Source organism: Leptonotus elevatus, chromosome 12 (assembly GCF_054856555.1).
Source record: "Leptonotus elevatus isolate MCC_2025b chromosome 12, RoL_Lele_1.0, whole genome shotgun sequence".
NCBI lineage: Eukaryota > Metazoa > Chordata > Actinopteri > Syngnathiformes > Syngnathidae > Leptonotus > Leptonotus elevatus.
The window spans coordinates 1,002,501-1,027,500 of record NC_141250.1 but is presented as its reverse complement, the minus strand read 5'-3'; the positions used below and the strand labels follow the sequence as shown (position 1 = coordinate 1,027,500).

General features: G+C 39.2%; 2 protein-coding genes across 5 annotated transcripts in view; both read left to right on the top strand.

Annotated features, from left to right (window-relative positions):
• lmln (leishmanolysin-like (metallopeptidase M8 family)) overlaps positions 1-7,139 on the top strand; it is an 86,027-nt gene extending 78,888 nt beyond the window's left edge. For both annotated transcript variants that reach the window (XM_086090606.1, XM_086090610.1), the window contains one exon: positions 4,640-7,139. In XM_086090606.1, coding sequence (XP_085946732.1) covers positions 4,640-4,728 — 89 coding nt within the window. In that variant the 3' untranslated portion in view covers positions 4,729-7,139. The remainder of the gene's footprint in view (positions 1-4,639) is intronic.
• Positions 7,140-16,669: 9,530 nt separating this feature from the next.
• ccdc93 (CCC complex scaffolding subunit CCDC93) overlaps positions 16,670-25,000 on the top strand; it is a 79,173-nt gene continuing 70,842 nt past the window's right edge. For 2 of the 3 annotated variants that reach the window (XR_015096755.1, XM_086091992.1), the window contains exon 1: positions 16,670-16,837. Coding sequence is in view for 1 of the 3 variants with exons in the window: in XM_086091992.1 (XP_085948118.1) it covers positions 16,751-16,837 (87 nt within the window). In the remaining 2 variants the exon portion in view is untranslated. The remainder of the gene's footprint in view (positions 16,838-25,000) is intronic. The other variant, XM_086091993.1, reaches the window with a different exon arrangement.

Sequence of the window (25,000 nt, the reverse complement as noted above, 5' to 3'; positions counted from 1 at the left end):
GGTGATTAAAAAATAATCTGCCAAAATCATCTCACGATATTTCAAAAATGAAAAACAATAGAAAACTATAGTTTGGACACGTGTTGCACAAACCTTCAAGTTTTTAACTTCATGTCTTCCAAGTGCTCAATGTGGCCACCACCGGTCTGTAATACCTCTCCTAACAATTCAATGCTGAAGCACATTTTCATTCAGTGCCACATTGGGCACTTGTAAAGCGTGAAATAAAAACTTTGAAGGTATGTACAACACACATATCCAAGCTAGATTTTTCTATTGTTTTTGTTTTTTATGTTGCGTTTTGATTCTTTTTTAATCACCATGTATGATGAATGGTGAGATCGAAAGTATGCAAATATGCAGCAATTATCCCGTCTCTCCTTCTGACACACCCATCATGCATAACTATAGGTGCGTAACCATCAAATTGATTGTGAAATTAACTTTTGTGGTGGATCCGAAAGTTATTGCCAGTGACGCGCATGATGCTCATTTTCGGGCTAAGGAGTGTGTGTTTTTGCATTCTCTTACTTCTTAACTCATTTTCTCCCAAAAACGTATATATACGTTCTATTTTAAATATTACCAGTGTCCCAAAGACTTATTTGTTCGTTTTTAATGTTTTTTTTTATTGCTGGAGCATACAGAAGGCTTTGATACAACCTCTGAACTGAAGAGAACGGTTGAAGAAATGGTAGTTAGTACAAAAATGGCCAGCAGGTGGCATAAGAGTATAAGAGATCAACCAGGGCCGTGTTGCAAAAACCTCCTTTCCCCACAGTTTTTACCAGATTTGTGAATAATGATGAAATTTAGCTATATTCTAATAGGTCCACTCCTCAGGATGTTTTTTGTTACCTTTTTTTGACAATGATTTCCTGTTATCTCATACCTTGGGTTATCACAAGTTTATTTTTTCCCAATTTTATTTCTAACATGTATATTAAAAAAAAATCTGACTTATCTGGTTTTAAAAGTAATAGTGTGTAAAGACAAAATATACAAAACCTATAAAACAACAAACACAACAAATTTCACAGTGTTTCACCCAATCATGAGCTACACATTTACACATACATGTTCGAAAAGGAGTAGGAAGAAGCATAAACTTTTTAGGTCCTACCCCTTTTAACATCCGTTACACAATAAATAGTAGGTATGTAGAGTAAACAAAACAAAAAAAACTGCTAGTATACAGCTAATATATTCGATTATTAATAACAAAGGTTATTATAGTAATTATTAATAGTGAGCACATTGAACAGTGTGCCTTATGCATATATTGTCATACTTTTACATATATATATATACAGTGCTTCTCAAAAGTTTGTGTACCTGTTGAGCAATTTGGACTTTCCAATTGTTTCAACCTGATTTTGTTGTTCAATCTGAACCATTACTGACACAACAAGGAAGGGAGGACCCAGGCGCAGGGAGTAGGTTGGCCTCAACGGCAGCAGTGTATTCACAAACTCAAAATCACCTCTACCAGAGGGAAAAAACGCTGAACACAAATTGCTCAAAACTGGAGAAAAAACCGGGCACTCAAAAAAAAGGGACAACTAAAGGTGCTCCACTCAGGAGGGGAAAGGCACAAAAAACAAGGCACAGGAGCAAGGCAACACAAGGCACCATTTGGCAACCATGCTGGTTCCGTTGGGACCATGGGGCTGTTCCGGACAGGCTTCACCTGACTGACGTGGAACGTGGGGTGGACGCGGAGGGATCGAGGCAGACAAAGGCGTACGGCTGTAGGACTTATGGACAAATTTCGGGGCCAGTTTCGGGCAGGGTACCTTGAGATGTAGGTTCTTTGCGGACAGCCAGACTCGCTGACCCGGTCGGTAGTGGGGCGCGGGTCTCCTTTTCCGGTTCGCGGCCCTCTTCACTCTGTCACCCTGGAGCTGGAGAGCCAGCCGGCGGATCATGGCGTGGGCGGAGGTACGGTCGCCCCCTCTTCCAAATCGGCGAAGTAGGGAGGGTTGTAATCGTGGACGAACTTGAAGGGTGAAAAACCTGTTGCGGATGTGGGCAGAGAATTATGAGCGAGTTCGACCCATACCAGGTGTTCGCTCCAGGTTGCCGGGTTTTGGGACACCAGACATTGGAGTCCGGTCTCAAGCTGATGGTTGAGGCGTTCAGCTTGTCCATTTGCTTCTGGATGGTAACCGGAGGTCAGGTTGGCCTTGGCTCCTAGTACCCTACAGAACTCCCTCAGAATCGTGAAACAAACTGAGGTCCACGGTCGGATACGATGCGGCGAGGAAAAACATGGACCCGCAATACATGGTCTATCATGACCTCAGCGGTTTTCTTTGCTGATAGTAGTTTGGCTAGGGGGATGAATCGTGCCATTTTCGAGAATCGGTCTGCAACTGTAAGTATTGTGGTTTTACCGTGGGAGGCTGGGAGTCCGGCAACAAAGTCCAGGGAAATGTCGGCCCAGGGTCTGGAAGGAATGGGGAGAGGCTGGAGGAGACCCATCCGCGATCGGGTGGACGCCTTGTTCCGGGCACATACTGGGCAAGCTTCCATGTATTCACGTACCGATGCCTCTATGGCCGGCCACCAGAATCTCCGGGCAATGAAGAACAAAGTCCTGCGGACTGCGGGGTGACAAGACAGACGTGCTCCCACACAGTCAGTCAAGCGGAGTGCTTATGTGAAAATACGGTAAATCTAATTTATGAATGGGTCAGCGGGTAACGACTCTAGTGTAGCCCAATATAGCGGAGTAAGAGTAGCGTTACTTCTTCACACATCTACTCAAGTAAAAGTAAAAAGTATTGTGTGGTAAAACTACTCTTAGAAGTACTTTTTTTCAAAAAGTTACTCAAGTTAATGTAATGGAGTAAATGTAACTCATTACTACCCACCCTGGTCCTAAGCGTGTTTTGGGTTGGGCTGCGCCGTTACAAACTGCTTTTCAATGGTCGGGTGAGTGGGTCGGCGAACAAAGAAGTCTTGCCGGCTTAGACGACTATCTTGTCCACTGTTACCACGACTTGTTGTCAAGCAACTGAAGTCGCAAGTTATGGTGACAGTGGACAGTGTAGTTGTCCATTGCTGGAACTCTCTATGCAAGCCGGCGACACTTCCTTGTTCGCCGATCCGCTCACTCAATGCAGTTTGCAACAGCGGAGGCCAACCCAAGACACGCTTAGGACCGCCCCCTCATTTGAATAACATTTCGACCTGACAGAATGTCTGCAGCATGAAATAAATAAATGTGAGAGCAGAGCGTTTTTATTTATTGATTGATATTCAATTATATTTATATATTTATTTTGTATTTATTTCAACATTTATTTTCTTTAGATTTATTTATACATATATATATATATATATATACATATATATGCATATATACATATATATATACATATATATATATATATATATACATATATATATATACATATATATATATATACATATATATATATATATACATATATATATATATATATATATATATATATACATATATATATATATACATATATATATATACACATATATATATATATATATATATACATATATATATATATATATACATATATTTATATACATATACATATATATATATATATACATATATTTATATACATATACATATATATATATATATATATATACATATATATATATACACAGTGGTACCTCGGAGTTTGAACATAATTCGTTCCTGAGAAGTGTTCAAAGTCCGAATTGTTCAACCTCTGAAACATTTTTTCCCATAGGAAATAATGTAAATGCAATTAATCCGTTCCCAAGCTCCAAAAACAAAACATTTCTATTTGAATTTCTGTTTATGTTTTGTACATTTACAGTACAGTATTCAAACAATAAAAATACCTTACTTTACCTGCTGTGGTGTGATGGCATCAGTGGATGATAAATGCTATGTTAATGCTAGCTTTAGTTAAGCGCTGAGTTGGTGTATTTTACATTGGGCATATTGTTACAGACTACTAAGCGGTCCTTGCGTGCGTTGTTTAATGTCAGGTACGTTGTTGAACAGCTAAGGGGGGTCCTTCTGCCAGTATTTACAGAAGTAGTCACGTAATATATATATAATCCGTTTTTATTTTCACTTTTATTCATTTATTTAATTTAATAGTTATTTATTTATTTTTAATTTTGGCAGTTTTGGTTCTCCATAAGCTATAAGTCTTAACGTTCATTCATGAGGTGTTGGGGTAGGGTGGGGGGATGTTCAATGAACACCAAACAGCCTCTAGTGCTCATTTGAGAATTTGTATGTGCACCCGGTGAATTATGTGTTAATGAATGTAATAATACTGTGAAGACAGTGACAATGTGAATGATTTCTTATGATAATTGGGAAACTGATACATATCAATATAGAACTTTTTATTTCTCCAGATACCTGCTACTGTCTACATTTCCAAATGACCAAGACAACACCATTCTTAGGAAATCACAACTGTCCCATCACCGGGACTATTTCACTATTTTTAGAACATGCCAGCAGGCTACGCAGCTGGTCATTGGGGGTCACCAATGTGCTGCCCACGTGCACCACATTGGTGACCCCTGGTCTATAGAGTATGTACACATTTATTAAGGAAAAAAAATGCTATTTATTGCCATTGTATTTTTATTGTTTCAGATCCGTGCTCCAGGTCTCCAGGTGTATCCCCCATTGTCAGACTTCAGTTCACCCTTATTGCTCTATTGTTCATCTGTCAATTCAACTAATAGAACTTAAAGAGAGCCGCATGTGTACTCAAATGACTCAGACTTTGACCATCCATCCTTTCGTCCCTTTTGTACTACTGGTACTTAGCTTGTTCAGGGTACCAGGTGAGGTGGAGCGTATCCCAGCTGGATTCCTTGACAGTTTTTTTTCTTCTTTTTTTGGAGAGCTCAGTATTATTCATTCGGAAGCCTTCCCGAGTCAACATGTCATCATCATCACTCTCACTTTTTTTTTTGCGTGTGTGTGTGTGTGTGTGTGTGTGTGCGTGCGTGCATGTGATCATGTGCTCTTTAATTCACCTGAAACCTGTGATAAATCGCAGACCCTTCACCTTAACCGGATACTTCAGAGTCCCGCCGGAGTCGTGAAGTTGTCAGGAGACCAGCAAAAGGATCAAAGGAAAGAAAGATGAAACAAAGTGAAATGTATTAATAGACACCACCCACAGAGTTACAAAACCAGAATCTTTCACCAATCCCAGATACATCTGAATTCCAACAGATTAGGGAGACCTCAAGTGACCAGAGGAAAGACTAAAGTAAGGATAGATGAAGCAGAGTGAGATGCACAAACACCAGCCTCCACTGATTCAGCGACCAGTGGGAGAAGCAAATTCTGGTTGAGTTTCAGTAGATGCTGGTGTGGTGGATCTGGCATGCATGATAACCTCCACCAAAGAGGGGAGCTGTGAATTCCTTGCCAGTTAATTATGGGGCACATAGAACCATTCAAACCGATGGATAATTGTGTGCACATAAGGCAGACATGCTAACCAATGTGCCACAGTGCTGCCTAATTGACCACTTTAATATACAGTTGAAAACCAGAAAAAGTTGTTTGTACCAAACTCAAATGTAATGACTCATGTTCTTTTGTTATATTTGTGTCATTTTGTGGCGGCAGTGGCTCAGGTTGTAGAGACAGTCGTTCAGTAACCAGAAGGTCGGCTGTTCGATCCCCGCTCTCCCCATGTCATGTGTCGTTGTGTCCTTGGGCAAGACACTTCACACACATTGCCTCCAGTGCTACTCACACTGGTGTATGGAAGGTGTGAATGTTTGGTGGTGGTCGGAGGGGCCATAGGCATACACTGACCGCCTCGCTTCGTCAGCCTGCCCCAGGGCAGCTGTGGTTACTTAAGTAGCTTACCGCCACCACAGTATGAATGTGTGAGTGCATGAATAATGTTATCCATTGTATTTTAAAGCATCTTTGAGTGTCTAGAAAAGCGCTATATAAATCTGATGCATTATTATTATTTTAACACTGTTAGGATAAAAAAAAGTTTCACTGTCAGAGTAAATTTCCTGGTGGATGTTGGTTGTAACCAGAATTATACAACCTTGAGTGTTAAATTGATTCATTTCCGGTGAAGGAGAAACTTTCCAATTCTCCAGCGCCCTGTCGAGGGGAGCCGTTTGACTTTTAATTAATCAAACAGAAAAATGTATAAATAAATTTTTTAAATACGTTGTCCTTCACTCCCAAAAACTTATTTATACGTTTTTTTATGCTAGAGCATACAGAAGACTTTGATACAGCTTCTGACATGAAGAGGTCGCTTTAAGCAATGGTAGTTATTACAAAAATGGCCAGCAGGTGGCAGCAGAGTATAAGAGATCAGCCAGGGCCATGTTGCAACAAGCTATTTTCCCCACAATTTTAAACTGGTTTGTAAATAATGAAACAAAACGGAAACAGATACAAATATACCTTTTTCCCGGTGAAAGAAGAGACTCATATTTTTTGGGGGTAGGTTCCATGTTTTTATATCAATAGAACAGAATATTCTGTGGGCCTAGCAAAATCAGTCAAAATCCAGTAAGATAGCCGCCAGCGAAGGTGGTTGCTTCAGTGAAAATGGCTTGGAGTGAATGAGTAAGCGTGTTTTATGTCAATAACGATTCATCCAGTTTGTTTGGGCATTATGGATCAGTGATCGAGTGGTCGTCTCACAACCCTGAGACTGTGGGTTTGATCCTAGGCCAGTGTGACTATCTCAAAATATCCTTGAACAAGATACCGAACCCCCAGTTGCTCCTGATTCTGTGTCATCATCAGTAGGTGAAGAGGTAGTCAAATTGTAAATTGTGCTTTGAGGGCCTTATAGTGTATAGTTTGACTTAGTTAAAATTTTAACATTGACACTGGTGCTATACACACATAAGTAATTAAACACCAGGGTTAAGTGTAGTTTGTCAGAGTTCTTTTTTTTAAACTGACACTAGTGTGGAGTACTTTAAACACTACTGAGTGTTTACCATTGTAGATTTTTAACACGATACAGTGTTGAAGTAACACTGGTTATGTGTGAAAAAGCAACACTTTGAAAAGTGTCAAATTTACACTCATTGGTGTGGACACACAAACACTTTTCTAGTGTTACATTAAACAATCTGTGTTAATCTAACACTGGCAATTTTGTTGTGTACTTTTTGACTGAGTTTAGAGTTTATTTTTTTCAGACAAAAACTATTTTTCCAGTAAAGAAAAATCCTCTTACCTTGCTGACACTTTTGGCAAAATTCTTTTTTCCTGTAAAGAAAAAATCTTACCTTGCTGACACTTTTGGCAAAATTCTTTTTTTCCTCCGATGAACCAGATTTTATGATTTGTAGAGAGTTCAATTTGCTTTTTTCAGACAAAAAAAAAATCTTCTTCCCAGTGAAGAGAAAATCATCTTATCTTGTTTGCAGTTTCAGCAAGGATTTTCTCTTTACTGGGAAGAAGATTTTTTTTTTGTCTGAAAAAAGCTAATTGAACTCTCTACAAATCATAAAATCTGGTTCATCGGAGGTGATTTCAATGTAGATTTTCTACATCCATATAAACATAGGACTGAATTTATTAATACTCTTTACAGTATCATCTTACACCCCCAAACAATCAGACCTATCAGAATGAGATCAATAGTGTGACATGAAGTGATAATGTATTTTTTAATTAAATGGTCACACATTAAGTGGATAAATGAAATCAGTGATCATCTTCCATTTTTCACAATTTGTAATGAAACAAGCAGGGCGAGATAACTGTACAGAAGGGGTAAGACAGGAGAAGCCATGGTTGTACTCAATAATGAGTAATTACAACAAAATTGGGATATTATGTATGAAGAAAACAATTTAATTTATTAATTATTTTAAATGTTTTTTATAACATATGGTAAAAACTGTCCAATTAAACAATTTTGCAGAAAACAAAAGTATAAAGATAATCAGTTAATGTCAAAGGAATTGCAGAATGCTTGCAAAAAGAAAAACACATGATAGAGAATTCATTAGACATAGAACTAAAGACACAAAACAAAATAAGTTAACTAATATCATGTGAAATTGAAAAAAAAAAATACTGGGTCTGACATGAATCCTAAGTGCTTCTACTTTGAGGAACTGCCCTGTTTTGGAGAAGATTCTCTCAGGAGGGACTGACATTGCTCCAATGTACAGTCTCCATCCAGCATCAAGTAGTAACCGTTGCATAAGTCAAGAGACACTGACACCTTCATTAATATCATATAATATTCTTGTTTTTCTCCTTACAGACTCGACATTCTTCCTTTGTATTGCCAATAAAGTTGAAATATGTCCAGGTATAAATCATTTTCCTGCTGTCCCTCATTTCTTACACACACACACACGTGCACGCACACACATACACACGCACACACAATTCCTAGTGGGGACATCCCATTGACATTGTGCATTTTGTAAGTTTTTTTATTGAACCTAACCCTAACTAAAATTCAATTCAACTTAAACTATCAAATAAAATTTTGACCCTCAAAAAGAGGTCTGGAGTTGTGAGGACCGGCCAAAATGTCCCCACAAAGCACGAGTGGTCCCCACAATAGTTGGGTTTCCATCCCCCCATTTCTATTCGAATTTTCAAAAATGCATAAATAAAATTGAATGGAAATGCTAGAAATTTGAAAAAGGGCCCAAAATTCACAAACGTTTTGACCGGATATTACATCACACGTATGTTTGTAGTCGTAAAGCAATGGCGGACGATAAAGTAAGGTATGTTTGGGAGGACGACAAAACAGAAAACTTTTTGGAATTTGTTATGTTTATCACTTACATAACCTTTATAAGTAAGACAAACACCAGTTCGCAGTTTCTGCACTTTATTTACTAACAAGTGTCATAGTAAAATACAATATCACGCCGCTAGGGAGACACACTGGAATCCAACAGCAACAAAAAGTAGTGCCCATTACACTATAATGCCACAATAAAATGTTTGATCATTTAGAGCAAATACATAACAATTCCTCCCTTCCGGCTTGGATGTACACATCATACTAAACACTTACAGTTAAGTAGAAAAACACAATTTAAACATTGTAAATTGCAACTTTAATTGGATGTTTAGTTTACCACTACAAAACAATATCAAATGTCTCCAAAACATCACATCATTGACCATATAACTTTTCTTCTGTTTTTTTTAAACACAAAAACAACTTATTCTTAGCTGACTATAAGTCAAGCCTCTCTGAGGGTTTGCAGTACCTCTCAGGATATCGCCGTCCTGGTGGATTGTTGAGGTTTGTGACAGGTTCAGCAACTTCCACAGTCTCTGGTGGACGGTGAGAGGATGTTACTCTCAGCAGTGGGTGTGCTTGGTGTTTCAGGGCTATCCTCCACAATGGAAGATACAGTTGGAGTTGCAGTTTTTTTTATCAACTTCTCCATGTGATGCATCCAGAGGCTGGTCAACATGTCTTCGCCATATGACATCAGGTTCTACACTCAAGAGTGTAGGAGAGCGGTCCTGTTTAGGATAGGATCTCAACAGACTTCCACTTGTCACTGTGACTGTAATAATCTCTGGCAAGGACCTTCTGGCCAACTTCAAATGTTCTCAATTTTCTCTGCCATTGAGATGATGAGCAATGTTTGTCTTGAACATGGTTGCGTATGTCAGGTTTCAGTAGATCCAGACGTGACCTTAGGTTTCTTCCCATGAACAACATTGCAGGTGACTGACCTGTTGTGGCATGTGATGTGTTTCTGTAAGACATCAGAAAATGTGCAATTTTCTGCAGCAGAGGCACGTCCTCCTTCATTCTTGACTTCATGGACTGTTTGAAAGTCAGAACAAAACGCTCAGCCAATCCGTTGGTCGCAGGGTGGTGAGGGGCCGACGTGATGTGCCTTATGCCGTTGTATTTCTAGAAACGCCGGAAGTCCTCATTAGTGAATTGGGCACCGTTGTCACTCACTAGGCAAAAAGTATTTGCTTCAAGTCTATAGTTTTTGCAGAATTGGCTTTATTTACAGTGAACACTTTGAGCCACTTGGAGTGTGCATCTACCACAATGAGGAACATGTAGTCCATGAAGGGTCCAGCATAATCCACATGTATGCGTTGCCAGCGAGCCATTGGCCATTCCCAAGTGTGAACGGGTGCAAGCTGGGGTTGGCGTTGTGTCTGATGACACCCTGTGCATGACTTGACAAGATCTTCAATTTGTTTATCAAGGCCAGGCCACCACACAAAGCTTCTTGCAAGACTTTTCATCTTAACTACACCCATATGCCCATCATGCAAAGAAGTGAGTACCTTCTGTCGCAGCTTTGGTGGCACAATAACAAGTGAACCCATAGGAGACAGCCTTGACACAGTAAGTTGATCTTTCCTCGAGAAGTATTGTGACAGTTCATTTTCACAATGTGCTGGCCATCCGTTTACAGTCAAGTCATACACTCTAGCCAGTAAGGGGTCATTCCTTGTTTCCTTGCTTATTTGCCCACTGGTGACAGGAAGAGGTTCCATTTGTACTATGTGAACAGCCAAAGCAGGGTCAGCGACCTTCTCAGATTGTGCTTGTGGAAGGCGGGACAGACCATCAGCATTTCCATGCAATTTGGTTCCTTTGTATTCGATGGTGTAAGTGTGAGCTCCATGGAAAAAAAACCAACGTTGTACACGTGCTGCAGCCATAGCAGGAACACCTTTGTGTGGATTAAAGATGGAAAGTAATGGTTGGTGATCTGTAATCAAAATGAAGTGCTTTCCATACAAGTACTAGTCCAGCCCACACCAGGCTCAAAGCTTCTCTGTCTATTTGTGCGTAGTTCCTTTCAGCAGGTGACAAAGAGCGTGAGGCAAAACAACAGGATGTTCTGAGCAATCCTTCATTTGGTATGATAAAACGGCACCATTTCCATATCGTGACGCATCACAGGCCAAGCACAGTGGCAAGTTTGGGTCATGGTGTGTTAGTACTTCATCCAAAATATTGAGTCTCTTAGCCTTTTTGAATGCCTGTTCGCAGTCCTTGGTCCATTTCCACTTAGTGTTTTGTTGGAGCAGTGAGTTAAGTGGATGCAAGACAGTTGAGAGGTTTGGCAAAAACTTGTAATAATAGACAAGACCTAGAAAGGTGTGCGCAGCTGGCTTACATTTTCAGGGTTTGGTGCATTGACAATGGGGTAAATTTTGTCCTGAGTCTTGTGCAGTCCATTTTCGTGTATGTTGTGTCCACAGTACTAAATAGACTCCTTGAAAAACTCACATTTCTTTTTGTTTGCTCTTAAGCCATATTCTTCCAGTCTTGTCAAAACTTGATCTAGGTTTGCCAACTGTGTCTCTTTGTCGAGGCCAGTCACAACTATGTCATCCAAGTAGCACTGGGTACCTTGTAGCACCTGGTCCATGGTTGCCAGATTGATGGGGCACTTGTGATGCCAAACACAAGTCTGTTGTACTGATAAAGTCCTTTATGCGTGTTAATGGTACCATACTTGCGTGAATTTTCCTCCATCTCCATCTGCATGTAGGCTTGGGCCAAGTCAATCTTTGTGAAATGCTCACCATTTGCTAACGACGCACAAATGCCATCAATACGAGGGAGTGAATATTGGTCTGTGCAGTATTGGGTTCACTGTTACTTTAGAGTTACCACAAATACGCACTTTGTCTGTTGTCTTTTTAGAAACAGGCACATTTGGTGTTGCCCATTCCGACCACTCCACTTTGGTTAATATCTCTTGATCCATGAGATGTTGTAACTCAGCTTCCACCTTAGGATGTAAGGTGTATGGAACAGGGCGAGCTTTGTGAAATTTGATTTTGCATCCTTTTGCAGCTCAATGCGGGCTTTGATGTTTTTCATTGTTCCAATGCCTTCACTGAAAATGTCCCCACAAAGCACGAGTAGTCCCCACAATAGTTGGGTTTCCATCCACCCATTTTTATTCAAATTTACAAAAATGCAAAAATAAAACTGAATGGAAATGCTAGAAATTCGAAAAAAGGCCCAAAATTCACAAACGTTTTGACCGGATGTTACGTCACACGTACGTTTGTAGTCCCAAAGCAATGGCAAACGATAAAGTAAGGTATGTTTGGGGGGGGGGGGGGGGGGGTGGTTGGGGGGGGTCAAAACTGACATATTTTTGGAATTCATTAAAAAAGTGAATATTAATGCTATTTTACATGGAAAACAGCAAAGAAAAGCTACAGTTTATCAAGAAGTACAAAAGAAAACTCATACGACGTCATCGCACGGCACAGTCACTTATATTGGTCTTCTTCTTCTTTTAAATTAGGCAGCCTGGGGCTAGTTGTATCACTTTTTATATTTTTATATATTTCTTGGAATCAATACATCATATATAAACAAAATGTATACCAGATGAAAGACCAAAGCCTAAGGTATATTTTTTGTATTCATGTCATTTTCATACCTTGTGTCGTGCAGAGTTATAAGCCATCAAATAGAGGGAGTGAACATGTGACATGTTGCTCCACCAATGGGTTAGTTGTCACATTATATGGGGTAAGATGTCACACTGGATTTTGCAACTAATAAAACAAGGACAAAATTATCCGTATTCTGCTGTTTTGTTTTGTTATACAGCCAGAGAAATTGTTTATCATTGATCTTGAAAATTTACCATAGTCATTGAGCAAACTTTAACTTAAATAATATATTATGAAATAGATTAAAGTCTTTAGGAACTGCTGGCATGTAGGCTCTCAGCCTCATAGCTCTCAGCCTCAAATGCCTGTTTTGCTTCCCTAAACTGGAAATTTGAGATTAAATAGATTTTTTTTTTTTAATAAATAAAGCATTTTGGTTAATGGATGGATGGTTCATCATGAAACTTAAACCAGTGCTGACATGTGGGCATATACTGTAGTTCCAACAAATGGAAAACCCATTTTTAAACAATGCAACAGATCATCAAAAATTAATTTTTTCACTCTTCAGACTCAACATCTGAAGAACAATTCTGGCATACGTAAACAGAGGTGCCACAGATGCATTTTGCATAAGCCCATTTTTTGCACATGTGACAACAAAGCCCAAAATGACTGAGACAAGTTGCCCCAAACGACCATGTTGGATAATACTTGCTCTAGTTTAAAGTTAGCTTAAAACAGAGCAGTGAGTGAGGCATGACAAGATGCCTGAATCTCTCCTCTAACGAGTCCACATGATTTGCTGCTAGAATTTGTCTATGTACGACGCCTGTTTCAAAGTATATGAAGTTAAATTGAATGAAGTTAAAAATTTATGCAAAGAAAACTAGTATTCCACTATTTCGTTGCAGCCTTTGGTGGAGAAGAAATTTGCAATGTGACAACTTACCCGTGATACTAGCCCCGTTCTCCCCATCTGGTGGATCACATCTCTATGGTGTATACGGCGGAGTCACCTCTCAATATTCGCAAGAGAAGAACAAATGGAAACGGGCATAAAACGCATGTCCTTTTTGCACATTTTCAGTAAATTCTCTTAAAAAATTCTAAACAATTGGATGGAAACCTGGCTAATAATGGTAAAAACCCAGAATATGCTGTGCTACAGTTGCCATCCTTCCCGTTTTTCCCAGAATTGTTCTCTTTTTTTACTAGCTGTCCTGGGAGAATAAAAATCTCTCCCAGGACACAATCTGTCTTGTTTTTTTTTTTTATAGGAAGAATGCTATAAGCTAATTTGATTTGATGATTTCCTTAATTCTGTATTCTAAAAATGCCCCCTGCGCTACTGTGGAACGCTTTGTTATCAAGCGTGCCACCGGCGGCTCATTTCTGTAGGTGCACTTTGGATTACCGTAACTCTGGCATGGTGTCTGAAAGTTAAGCCCCTGTGCTTTACAGAAAAAGTACTGTCATTACGGTAATTTCAGTCCTCTCACCGAAGTCAGTGAGTCACGATGAAAGAGTGCAGATAGAAACAGCGGGATTTTGAGACATTTCTACATCAATTTGAGCAAAAAATGTTAACAAGAAGGTATATATATCGACACTTGTATCACATGGTGGCTTTTTATAGAACCTACCAAGTCTGTAACTTTGTAATACGTACATAATTGAGGGTGTTGTTTTTCTAGAAACACGTCGTGTTTGTCTCTTATTGTTTTTTAGAGTGAATGCCTTGTTTGTAGTTTACAGTGTGTGCTGAATAATGAACATTCAGAACATTCAAAGTTCAGACATTTGAACAAAAAGTGGCACGTCCAAAATGATTCACAACTTTCTCCTCAAAATCAATAGAAAAGCCTTTATTGGCTATTACAGCAAAATAAAACGCGTCTTATATTTGCTGATCAGCTTTTTGCTTGACTTGGCTGATATTTTTGCCCATTCATCTTTAGTGATGAGCTCATCTTGTCATCACCCTGATCTTTAGTTTTCTCCACAGATGAACTCTGAATTCAAGTCTGAACTGTCTGGGCCACTGCAAAACATTAATATTTTTGTCTGCGAACCATTTCTTAACCACTTTTTTGCTGTTTTGTTTTGGGATTTTGTTCTGCTAAAATGTCCATATATTCAAAATTTGCCGGGGGTATGAATAATTTAGGGCTTGACTGTTAAGTGCCAGAGCTTGGTCAGGTGCCCCTTTTTTTTTCATTTTTTACAAATCCAAGGTGGCAATATATATATATATATATATATATATATATATAAGTCAGTATAGTTTTCCACAAAGAACTTCACAGGTTTCCACTTTGCCACACTCCATTTTAAATGACCCCTGGCCCAGAGAAACGCCTGTGCTTCTTGGTCTGCTTTAGAAATGGCTTATTCTTTGTACTGTAGAGTTTCATATGGCAACGGCGGCTGGCACGGTGGATTGTGTTCACCCACAATGTTTTCTGGAAGTATTGCTGAGCCCTTTCTGTGATTTCCCTTACAGTAAGCATTCCTGTTTGCGGTGCAGTGCCGTTTAAGGGCCCGAAGATCATGGGCATCCAGTATGATTTTTTGTCCTTGACCCTTACACACAGAGATTGTTCCAGATTCTCTTTATCTTTGGATGATGTTATGCACTGTAGATGATGATTACTTCAACCTTTTTGCAATTTTTTGCTGGTAAACACCTTTTTGATGTTTCTCCACTATCTTTCTGCGCAACATTGGAGGAATGGGTGATTCTCTACCCATCTTCGCTTCTGAGAGATCTCTTTTTATGTTCCAATCAAGTTGCCAATGAACCTCAATTAGTGGTAACTGGTCTTCCAGCTGTTTTGTGTGTGTAATTGTGTAAGTGCAATTGATCTTTTCAGCCTCTTAGATTTGATGGCACCATGAAATTTACAATCAACATATTTTCCCTTAAAATGATACATTTTCTCAGTTTAAACTTTTGACCTGTCAACTATGTTCTATTCTGAACAAAATATTGAAATTTGGCACTTCCATATAATTGCATTACATTTGTATTCACAATTTTTATAGTGTCCCAACTTTTTAGGAATTGCGTTTGTAAAACTCTAAGCCTAAATCTTTAACCCACTGAAAAAGAACAGGAGTCGCTCTTTGCTTTAAAACTATGTCTATCAGAATTTTAAAACTACTAATTAGATCACCCATAGCCGTAATTTTAACGGCTTGAGCTCTGGTAATGCTGCCATTGCTTAAAATTATTATTACACATAAATACAAGCCGTTTGAGTAGCTACTAAAGCTATTTTGTTTATTACATTTTTTAATGTAAATATAAATTATGTATTGTAGCTCCTCTCCCGGTACTACTGGAGTCCACACAGTACCCCCTCCCCCCTACCAGTCAGACGGTAAGGTTGAGGTGTTTGATCTTTCAGATGGAACCTGCCAGCTAACTGTTCATAACGTGTTCATTTTTTTTCTTTTAAATTATACGTTATTGGATAAGAATATATATACAAGTTATTGTGCTTCCTACTCCTTTTGAACATGTAAATTAGGACATTGATTAATTATTTTCTTTCTTCAAATTTTTATTTTAACTTATATTTTGTAATGTGCTAATATGATCTATAAATCAACCAGCCAACAACAGCTATGTGGTCTGTAGCCTCCTCTTTGTCGAAGGGATCTGATGATCTCTGACTCTTTTTTTTTTTTTTATGTCAGCCCATGGTGACATTTGTCTTAATGCCTTGCTGAAAAGTGGTTGCTTTGGAAATCCGACAGCGTTGTCAGCGGTGCAAGAATGACTCATATAAATATTTTCATGTTTTTTAATACAATAAAATGGCAGCATATGAATAATATACACACAGGCACATGAAAAGTCAAAACGCCAGAAGCGCAGAAACATTAGATAATTTCGTAAACAGAGTAACAACACATCAAAGTTTAAGCTTCAAAATACAGCTCTGTTGTTAACAAACGGCGCTCCTGTGTGGTCGACAACTACAGTTGTCCCTGCGAATGTTAACAAGTTACAACAAACTGTCTCCGGTGGTCAGCATAAGAGGAAAAAACAAGGGAGAGTTACAACCTGTCTACGTGGGCACACAGCAGTGATCACTCGGCATACTGTCATCTCTCCTCTTCTTCGATGCCTTGACAAATGCATGCAACCACACTCATAAAAAAATTATGAAAAAAATGCTCCAAAACGCTGGCTGATAACTGGTCGAGGTTCTCTGAAGGAGAACAAACGGCGATGGCATTACCGGAAAAGGCGGTGCGTTATGAGATTTTCCCGGAAATACGTCACGGCTATTTGGGCATACAGTCCATGGTCTGCAGCTCGACTCGTCTCTAGGCTGTCACGCCTCAGTCAACATGGCTGCAACTGTTTCTGTTTTTAATAGAGCAAGACGTGGCTCAAGATCAAATTCCCAGTTAGATCAAGGCGTCAACGTTATCCAGGTAAGATCATTTGGTGGCGAAGCAGACAGGCTTCCGTTTCTAAGCGCTTAAACAACGGTCCCTAAATTTACATAGAAATTAAAGTCAAAGTCAGTACATAAAATTATAGATTTGGAACTAGTTGTCCATGTCAAAATGTTAGTCAAATTCATTACAACAATTTGAACCGTCATGTCGGTTGGAAAGACTGAAGCTAACGCTGGTACTGCTAAATCACAACAGTCACGGCAACGAAGCACATAACGTACACGCATGTGAAAAGCTACCGCTAAAATAATAGATGAAGAAATTGAGCACAGAGGGGTACGTTGGCATCATGCCATGTTGGAGGGTAGATGTGGATTACTTGTGTATTTGACTATATAGCGAAGCATTGCAAACAAGTTTTGCTGACTTTGTGCCTAATGCAGTGACGTGAGGCTCATGACTGCCAGGCACTGACTTCTCTGAAGTCGGATATATAAATATGAAACAGTTTTGACCTAAATTGAATTTTGTTTTCAAAGATTTGAATTATTCTTAAATCTAGGATGTCACAATTACATATTTTCAGAATTTATTATTATATTTACTATTCCATTGACATTTATTTTGCATTAAAGTGTATTAGGAAACCATTTTACCCGATTTCTGTTTATGAACCAATTATTGTTCTTTACTTTGTATTGTTTGGTGATTATATATATCCCTCACCTCCCTCAAAACAATTAAGTCATACCACAAAGAGGGGTTGATGTAACTACCAACCTTTTTGAAACTGATTTAGTTACTGGTTTGGTCAACCTAAGTAAAATAATATGTTTGCTAATTTCTTATTTTGATTGAACACAAAACAATCAGTCTGCTTTTTCGAAGGACTACAGAAATCAGTGAATAATTAGTGCTGAGAGGCTTATATCATAGTAGCAATGTGACAGGTTTTCCCAAAAATGAACATCTGTCAAAATGCAATGTGTGGTTGGAACAGCCACTTCAACCTGCGTACAACACAGCAAGAATTTAGAAAATCGGATGAAATTAAGCATTTTGTGTGGGGAAATTTGCAATTTTGGGGAAAGCCTATTCAAAATCTGGTATAAAAAAAAGCACCTTTGGATTAGAGTAAAATGGTATAATGTCATAATTTATCAACATATTGTTACAAAACGTCATACATTAAGGGTGCAATGTGCTGTTTAAAATTTTTACATTTGAGCTTTTTCTACATCATGCATGCTCCACCAATGCCCAGATGAGTACGAAGACCTTGACTCTTTTTACTCTGACTGCACCTATCAGCTTTTATCTTCCCTTTATAGTAGAATGTGCGGGTCCGCACACTCCACAGTTTCTTTGGGGAGGGGAGTGGTGGAGAGTGACGTCATGCGCGTCCCCGTGAAGTCCCAAACATAGCGTTTACCCTATGGTGTTAGCTAGCGTACGACACTGCGTGCATGAGCACCTTTAACTTTCTACAGTTGGGATGGAAATTACTACCACAAACAAGAATAAACCAACTTCGAGCACAACCCAAACTCCAACTCAGACTCCAAGAAAACAGAAAAACGAAGAAGAGTGTATTTGAGTGGACAAAAAGACAAAGTGGAGACTGATAGACGTTGGCAATAAACAAGACCTGCAATGGAGAACGCTTAGAGCTGCTCTGGGGATGAAAAATGACCCACAATTGGCTTGAAAGGTAAGCACTATTTAAAAATCTACCAAAATTACTAGACATGCAGTATGCTGAAGGTAGCCTTGCTAACAATTCATAGAGCGATGTTTGTTATGGTAGCTCCGTGAGCAATCGATTGAGTGTATTGCTACTCTCAGTAGAATTATTTTGTGGGGGGAAAAAACGTAGCGGACCTGCATAGTTTATTTTGAATAAGCCCGTCGTATATTAGGGCTTATTTGAATGTGCAAGCTTCTGTTGTGATTTAATAATTTCTCACCTGCTGAAACAAAAGCCACTGCCCAAATCTTTCTAAATGTTTTCCATTCCATGCAATATGCCACACCGAACCATAACTTGCTCCAATGTAAAAACAGTCGTGATTAATTTACAACATTGCATAATCAAATACAATTTGTGTTGAAAATGTCTGACAATTATTACAAGGTAAACTGTGTAAAAATAAGGTGCTAATCAAATCGCATATGAAAATTTACTTCCACTGTTCCAACCTTTGCATACATGTAACCTGCATTGTAACTGTGTGTCTTTGTTGCTATGAAAAGCCTGAAAGGACATGGCCCATATACTCTACTTCAACACCCCATAGGCCATCTACGTCATCAGTAAAGGTACACATTCCCCCAGTTCAGTGAGTGCTGGGGAATCGGATAGGTAAGTTAAAAATTTGAAATTTTATGTGACTTTTTAGTTCTATATTTAGAACACGTGAAGGCAAATGATGATTTATTACATGACAATCTTTTTAATTTTTTTTATCGAGGTAACTTCCATATAGCGGGAGTGAAACCAAGCACTAGAGTTGCTAAAAGAAAGGTAAACAATTATGTTTTCTTTTATAATTTGAGTATAACATTTGTTTGTTTGCGCTTTCTCTTCTTTGTAGCATGAAATCAGTGGAGCTACAGGATGCCATTTTTGATGAGGAAAATGCAAACAGTCTGGAGAACACGGTGTAAGTCACCAATTATTCCTTCTATAATTCCGTACTTAAAGATCAGTAAATATTTACATGTGCTGCTTTCCTGTTTTATTTCCAGAATATAGTTTGATGGAGAACTGGCCTCTGGTCCTTATGATTCTGACTATGTGCCACCTATCTCATTGCGGTATGTTTTCAAATTGTAATTCCTTACATCTTTAACTTTTCACGAGATGATTGAAATCATAATTTTTAATTTTATTTACTGGTGCATTACAGAGTACAATGTGTACACTCCCTTGTATTGAGCTGTAAGAATCAGTTTTGGATATAGACTGTGATGAGGCAGGTCATCCTCAGGTCAGATCTTTATATTTGCTTTTCACCTTTAGAATTGTAGTTCAGATTTAAAAAACAATTCTTCCTTTCTAAAGATCCAGAAAAAGGCAGACATACGGATAAAGGTGTTGTTACCCATTCCCTTGATGTCTGGCATGCTTCCAAAAATCTAACAAAGTAACTTCATGCTGTAATTTTCATTTTATTAGACTGTAACTTACTGTAATCCTGGCTCTGGTTTATTTTTTATTTTTTTATTATTATTCGTGGTCCTATTGTTGTTGTCTTCCAATTGGCTGGGGTGGTTACTGGTCAAAAACCATTTGTCATCAATTGCATAATAAACCACTTTTGGTTTGCTTGCGAGCACACAAGCAAAAGAGGCAAATTTATGGTTTGTGTAAACGTTAATCATCAATTATAAAGTAATCACCAAATATTTTTTATTAAACTATATTCTATTATTTGTGACTTTTTCTTCGCCTTATGTAATGAAATGAAATGGACAGGTATTGCATATTACCCAAGTGCGTAATGCAGACATTTTGTACTAACAACAAATACTCTAATCCACTATATTACTACATGCTACTAATAGTGCTTCATTCAAATTTACAGGGCGATTAACTCTTTTACTGCCAAAAACGTTAAATAACGTTTAGTAAAAACCTACGGAGGGGCGCCAAAGACGTTAAAAGACGTTCACTATGTTTTTTTGGGTTTTTTTTGGAAGCGGGTGGAGGAAAGCCTTGGGCAGCTGTGCTGAAAGTATCAAGCAGATCTAGTTAGTATAATGACTCGTTTTGGCCCCTAGATGGCAGCGATGACTCTCTTTGGACAAGATTGGGTGGGCGTCAGTAGAAGACGTGAGGCGGAGCTAGAGTGTTGAGGGGACAATGGCTGATGAAGCACAATGGCGACTGGTTGCAAGCAGCTCACGCTTGAGCATTTTTTTCAAAGACGGAAAGCATCGATCAATACTAAAAAGCGCAAAACAACAAAAAAAAAGCACATTGATGTCGACGACGATGATGATGATGATGGTGACTCCGAGCTTGACGCCGAAGTTGGAAGCGTTGACGCCGAAGTTGGAAGCGTTGACGCGGCCGCTAGTGATGGGCAAATGAAGCTTTTGTGAAGCACTGAACCACTTGAGCCAATTGTTTTGAAAATAGGTTCATTACTCGAAGCTTCAGTTACAGTGACCTCTACTGGTAAACTGCAAGGCTGCAGTGGATTTAAAGCATCTTTGCTTTGAAATTTTTTTGATGGACTCACACTAAGACCGAATAGCATGTTCTATTGACCTAATGAAGACTGATGAATGTGTGTATTTTGTTGTTGAGGAGAAAGTGCTGGTAAGATATGGCATAGGTTGGGTGTGCTTGTGTAACTGACAGGGGGTCATGGGGGACACTCCAAGATTTTTATTGAGGTACATTATTTTTTCCAGTGTTTTTGGATTGAGCCGGTTTCTTTTTTGCTCACAACTTCTCCACATTTAGAGAAAACTCGCTCGCACGGGACCGACGATGCTGGCGTGCATAAAAATTGTTTTGCAAGCTGAAACAGATGAGGGTACACATTTTGGTGGTTCAGCCAGTAAACCAGTGGATCCTCTGATCGGTCCAGGGGTGGCTCAGTCAAATAACGCTGCACCTCCACTATAGCGTCTGCTGTGGCATTCCTTGCCTTCCTTGCTTCAAAAGCATCTCTGTCCAGTGTGTGCCAAAGGTTAATATCTGAAAGACAAACATGACAGTAACCATCAGTACTGTAAGGTGTAAAGTGCATGTCTTAAATTGGAACTTCTGACAGAGGCTACCATATTAGCCCCTGCATCCGTTACAATAGAGCTCACTTTGCTTTCAATGCCCCATTTCTCCATGAGAGACCTCATTGCAGCAGTAATGTTAACAGATGTATGAGCTTCAGGGAAAGGCACCACTCCCAAAACAACTGTGGCCAGCTTCACAGAGTCATCTACATAATGGCAGGTCACTGCTAGATATGCATCCATATTAATGGAGGTCCACATATCAGCAGTTAGGCTCACAGCCTCTACCCTCTGCATGACCGCCTTGGCCTTGGTCTTGGTCTTCTCCTCCTCATATTTCTGGAGCACCATGTTCTTTAGAGCCCGCCTGGATGGAAGAGTGTATGTGGGATCAAGCAATGCCACAAACTCCTTGAAGCCACAGTCATCCACGATGGAAAAAGGCTGCGAGTCTTTCACTACCATATTCACAAGAGCCTCATCCAGCTTTGGCTTCTGGTCCACTAAGACAAAAAAATAAAGACACAAAGAAATAAAAAGAAAATGAATTAAAGAAAATAAGAATTTATGTAAAATTGCACTTAAACGAAGCAGGCCTATGAGTCATGGAATACAGTCATATCATATTGTGTTTGTGTGTCTAGTTAATAATAGTATAATACATATAGCATACCTTGATTTGTGTTCCCCTGGTTAACAGCAACTCCATGCTTGGCAGTGAAGTGCCTAATCATGGAGGAAGTATTCCCATAATACTTCAGTTCAGTAGCACACACTAAGCACTGGACCTGTAGAGAAAGCATTTTTAAATAAAAATGCAATTTGATTGTATAAAGCTATAGCCAAATGGGTACACTAATCATATTACATATACTGTTTCTACACATGCACCTGACTGAGGTCAAATCAATTGAAGAAAGTAAAAAAGGTAAAGCCTATTTATATAAGCTTTACAACCAAACATTGGTTGTTCAGTGGTAAAATTATCACCTGCCACTCTGGTAACTCGGGTTCCATTCCCGTCCAAGTCAAAACGTTTTTTATTTAATTTGCGCCTCGAAAAAAAAAATCAATAAATAATTGTCCCCCGGGGATAATTAAAGTTTTTTTCTGATTCTGATCTATATACGTAACTTTAAACAGCCAGCACACCTACCTTATCAGGAGTGATCAGATTGAAGTGTTCCCACATTTCAGAACGACCTCTCTTCCTGGCTGGCTCCATGAATGACCAAATGTAACAACGCAAGGCAATGACAATTCAACCGCACCGACAACCCACGAATAGTACATTGTTTAGAGCGGTTATAAAGGGTTGACGCTCAAATTCAAAACTGTTTCAACCTGTCACCTGTCAGAATCGAGAATCAAGTGATTGGACCGCGAACCAGGCATGTGATTCATTCGGACAACGAATCAGTCGCTGCTTCGGACGTCATATGTCACGTGATTTTTTCCGCACCAAAAGAAGCTTTGAAGCAGTGGTTCTATAGAATTGTAGTTCAGGGTTTGAAGCTTGTATTGAAGCTTCAGTGTCGCACTGCCATCACTAGCGGCCGCTATGATCACTTAGTAAAGCCTCACCGGCTAGCGATGCTAACGCTGGAAAACGCGGAGCACAACCGAACACAGGCGGACGTTCAATCGGACGATGAAGAGTAGTCGAAAAGCATCGACCAATGCACATTGATGATGATGATGGTCACTCCCGAGGTTGACGCCGAAGTTGGAAGCGTTGACGCGGCCGCTATGATCACGTAGTAAAGCCTCACCGGCTAGCGATGCTAACGCCGGAAAACGCGGAGCACAACCGAACACAGGCGGGCGTTCAATCGGACGATGGAGAGTACCCCGAGTCCAATGCATATTCATCGGAGGAGCGGGTACAGTCTGATCACGGAGAAGACACTGGTTCTGGATTACGATGCCACCATGAATGGAGTGGATAAGATGGATCAGAATATCTACCACCCGGTATAGGAACTGAAGGACATGAGGAAGCCAGACGTAACACCACCGTAACGTAACCGTAGCATGATCCTGATAGTAGACTTGATGGCAACACACACTGCAGTATATACTTGCTATTCCCCGGAAAAAACGGCCGGCAAGAAAGTGCACGCGAAGGGGCAATCGCAGTGAAACTAATCTGTTGTGCAAATCCTGTTGCGTCTCCTTGCACGCAGAGGAGTGTTACACAAAAAGAAAAACTGTAGTTGAAACATCCACATAATTGTAAATAGTACCACAGTTGCACACATTTGTAAATAGTTTGCCAAATTGTTGTCAAATTGTTACACTGTTGAATGTAAATAAACGTATTTTGCTATCAAAAAACACTTTTTCATTATTGGTGATAGTGTTTTATAGAAGTAAAGCACTATTTAGATGTTTGTGGCATCATTCATGGAAAAAAAAAAGTTCAAAATTCACTAGAGTGCATGAAATAATATCGTTTCACTAAAAGCTTGATTTCTCCGTATTTTGGTCCAAAACACAAGAGCATTTGGGTGAAACTAACCATTTTCTATTGTTGATTACTGAAGAACGGAATAAGGTAGAAACAAACTTTTTTTTCTGATGAAAGATGGGAGTTCAATCTTTCATTTGGTAGTATGTGTGTTTCCATAGTCCAAACACAACATTTTCTGTGGACCTTGAAAGATCAGTCAAAATGCTTAAATCGGCTGGCACTCACAGCATCCCTTTTCTGAAAACGTCTGGCAGTCAAAGAGTTAAAAAAGAATGCACCAAAATCATCACACGATATTTAAAAAATGAAACACTCTAGCTTGGACACGTGTTGTACATACCTTCAAGTTTTTTTTCTCTCATGTTTTACAAATGCACCATGTGGCCACCACTGGCAGCACACAACATCAAGCCGATAAGGGAGTAAAGGGGGGATTTCTCAAATCGGCTTGATGTTGTCCATGCTGACGGTGGTGGCCACATTCAGCACATGTGTCCAAGCTTGAGATTTCTATTGTTTTTGAAATATATCAAGATGATTTGCCATATGCTTTTTGAATCACCCTGTACTATGACAAAAATACGACTGAGCTCTTTACATGTTAAATGTCCAAATCGTGTTACACTTTTATTTATTTATTTACGTCCAAATAACGTGTGTTACATTTTTGGTTATACTGAATACGTAATGCAACTGTCAAAATTACGTCTATGTTTTTGTTTTCTCCAGGACTTGATATCTGGTCCATAAACTGAGGCCGACAGCAATCGAAAGAGGACACAACTTTATTTTTTATAAATGTAAAAATAGACAGGTCTGTAAATTATAGAAGAGAACATTGTAACAGATGATTGGTAACAGCAATGTTTAATAAGACAATTACAAAAAATGGTATGCTTAGTTGACCCTTAAATCTTTACAACCTATGTAAACACCTCCCTTGCCCTCTTGCTTCTCTAACTCCCTTTCTTCCTTCC